At 30.4% G+C, this 1,975-nt stretch overlaps 1 protein-coding gene across 1 annotated transcript in view; it reads right to left on the bottom strand.

The window, feature by feature from the left end:
- Window positions 1-1,012: 1,012 nt before the first annotated feature.
- LOC110104551 (LRR receptor kinase SERK2-like) overlaps window positions 1,013-1,975 on the bottom strand; it is a 2,443-nt gene continuing 1,480 nt past the window's right edge. The window contains exon 2 of the mRNA XM_028695547.1: window positions 1,013-1,020. Coding sequence (XP_028551380.1) covers window positions 1,013-1,020 — 8 coding nt within the window. The remainder of the gene's footprint in view (window positions 1,021-1,975) is intronic.

The raw sequence follows: 1,975 nt of genomic DNA, 5'->3' as shown, positions 1-1,975 counted from the left end.
TCCTATACAAGTTAATATCATTTTAAGAGTCAACTCATATTAATTATAGCATTAATAATCATCATTCATTACTTACATGTAAATGCCACATTTATCTTATCAGTCTAATTATTTCTTTATGCAATTCAATATCATGTATGAAATACAAATATCTATGAAATGTTGAAAAATCTATAAACTATTCTTTTACTTCAAAAAAGTATAACTATCAATTTAACTGATAAAAATTAATAATATTGTAGTCAAAATGTTCAAAAGAATCATATCTATTATATACAAAAAAAGTTACATTATAAAAGTTTAATAAATTAGGAGAAAATATATTTTTATTACTTTCGGGAAACTAAATTCATCAAATATAATACCATTGAAAATGAAAGTAGCATTCGGGTTACCTACTACAATTAGAAAAAAATATCTAAATGAAACTAACAAATAAAAATGCCCCCTGTCATCTTTCTCTATCCTCCTCTCATTCTTCCTCTCTCTTCTCTTTCTCTTTTTTCCTTACACGACAAGCCAAGAGAAAAATGCAGGGGAGGGAAAGGTTTAATGGAGAAATTTATATTAAAATATATTTTTTGTACCTAGGACCCTTGGCTCTCTTGACCTCGCACCTCAGCGCTGCATGCTCAATCTAAAGTTATTATAGAAAAGAGAGCTCATTACCACAGTGTCGAAATTTAGCTCCCCAAAACTGTTGTGCCCAAAAGCACAACACCACAACGCTCAAGTTCAAAATTTTAGATTTTTATTTTGAAATTAGTTACATAAAATTTCAGGTCATTATATAAGCCTCCTCAAGCCTTACAACTTTCATAACTAGGCAAACAATAGAAAGTGGATCATATATATCCAAACCCTAGCTTTCTCTATCTAGAATCCTCCTCTCTCTCTCTCTCTAGTCAGTCTAGTCAGTTGCCTTAAATATGATCTTGACAACATAAAATGAATTAGACATGCCCAAACCCTAGCTTTCTCTCTCTAGAATCCTCCTCCTCTCTCTCTCTAGCTAGTTGCCTACATATCGAAATGGGATTGAAATTTGCAGAAATAGATATTTTTAATCTAAATTTGGGCCTGGGGCCTCAAAGCTCGAACCTGCTTGCCGTAGCGAAAAAATAGTGTTGTAGCACCCGATTTATTTTGGCCAAAAATATAGAGCTCAAAGTCGCACCATATAAATTGAATTTTAAATGAATGTTAATAGAAATGTTATTACTCATATTGACATATATTGTATAGGATTAATCTAGTAATGCTTTGTATTATAAAAAGTCTTGTTTCCACTTATTCAAATCAATTTAATATGATTTACATGAAGATCAAACCCCTATTTTGTGGCATAAAAATATATGGCATAATAAGTTCATCTTACGATTTTCTTACTATTCCTAACTTATTATGGTTTGTGCCTAGAGGCCATAAAACTACTGATAATATCAAGCGGAATATTCATGTTCAATCTACTTGCATTTTTTTGGATCATGCATGGTGAAAGCACTTCTCATCTTTTCGTTGAGAGCTGATTGATATTTTAATACCACTTTATGGAAAATGGAACAATCTTATTTGGTGAACTAGCTAGTTTGTTTCATCTAGTTTAAAGTAGTTTAAATAGTTCAAGTCCCAAACATGCATAGATATTAGATATTTTGGTTTCAATGAAATGAGATAGTTATTTGGTGAATATATTGACTATCTTATTTTAATGATGTCACAAAAATAATAAAGTTCATGAATCAAAATTTCGATCATTAAATTAATTTATATAATTCTAAAATAAAAGAATAAGCTATCATATTTGTATGAAAAAAATTATTTACCTCTTTAAAAACATTTTAATATTACAAATTACTAGTATGATCAATGTAAATAAAACTCACATATAATTGACTCACCTGTAAGAAATTTGACGATCTTTAGGCCAATCCAGAGGCGGAACCAACCTCTCTTTCGCGGGGGGGGGGGGGGT

The sequence above is a fragment of the Dendrobium catenatum genome, unplaced genomic scaffold, assembly GCF_001605985.2.
Source record: "Dendrobium catenatum unplaced genomic scaffold, ASM160598v2 fragScaff_scaffold_655, whole genome shotgun sequence".
Classification (NCBI taxonomy): Eukaryota; Viridiplantae; Streptophyta; class Magnoliopsida; order Asparagales; family Orchidaceae; genus Dendrobium; species Dendrobium catenatum.
The sequence above is the reverse complement of the archived record's forward strand: the minus strand, read 5'-3'. Positions and strand labels throughout refer to the sequence as shown.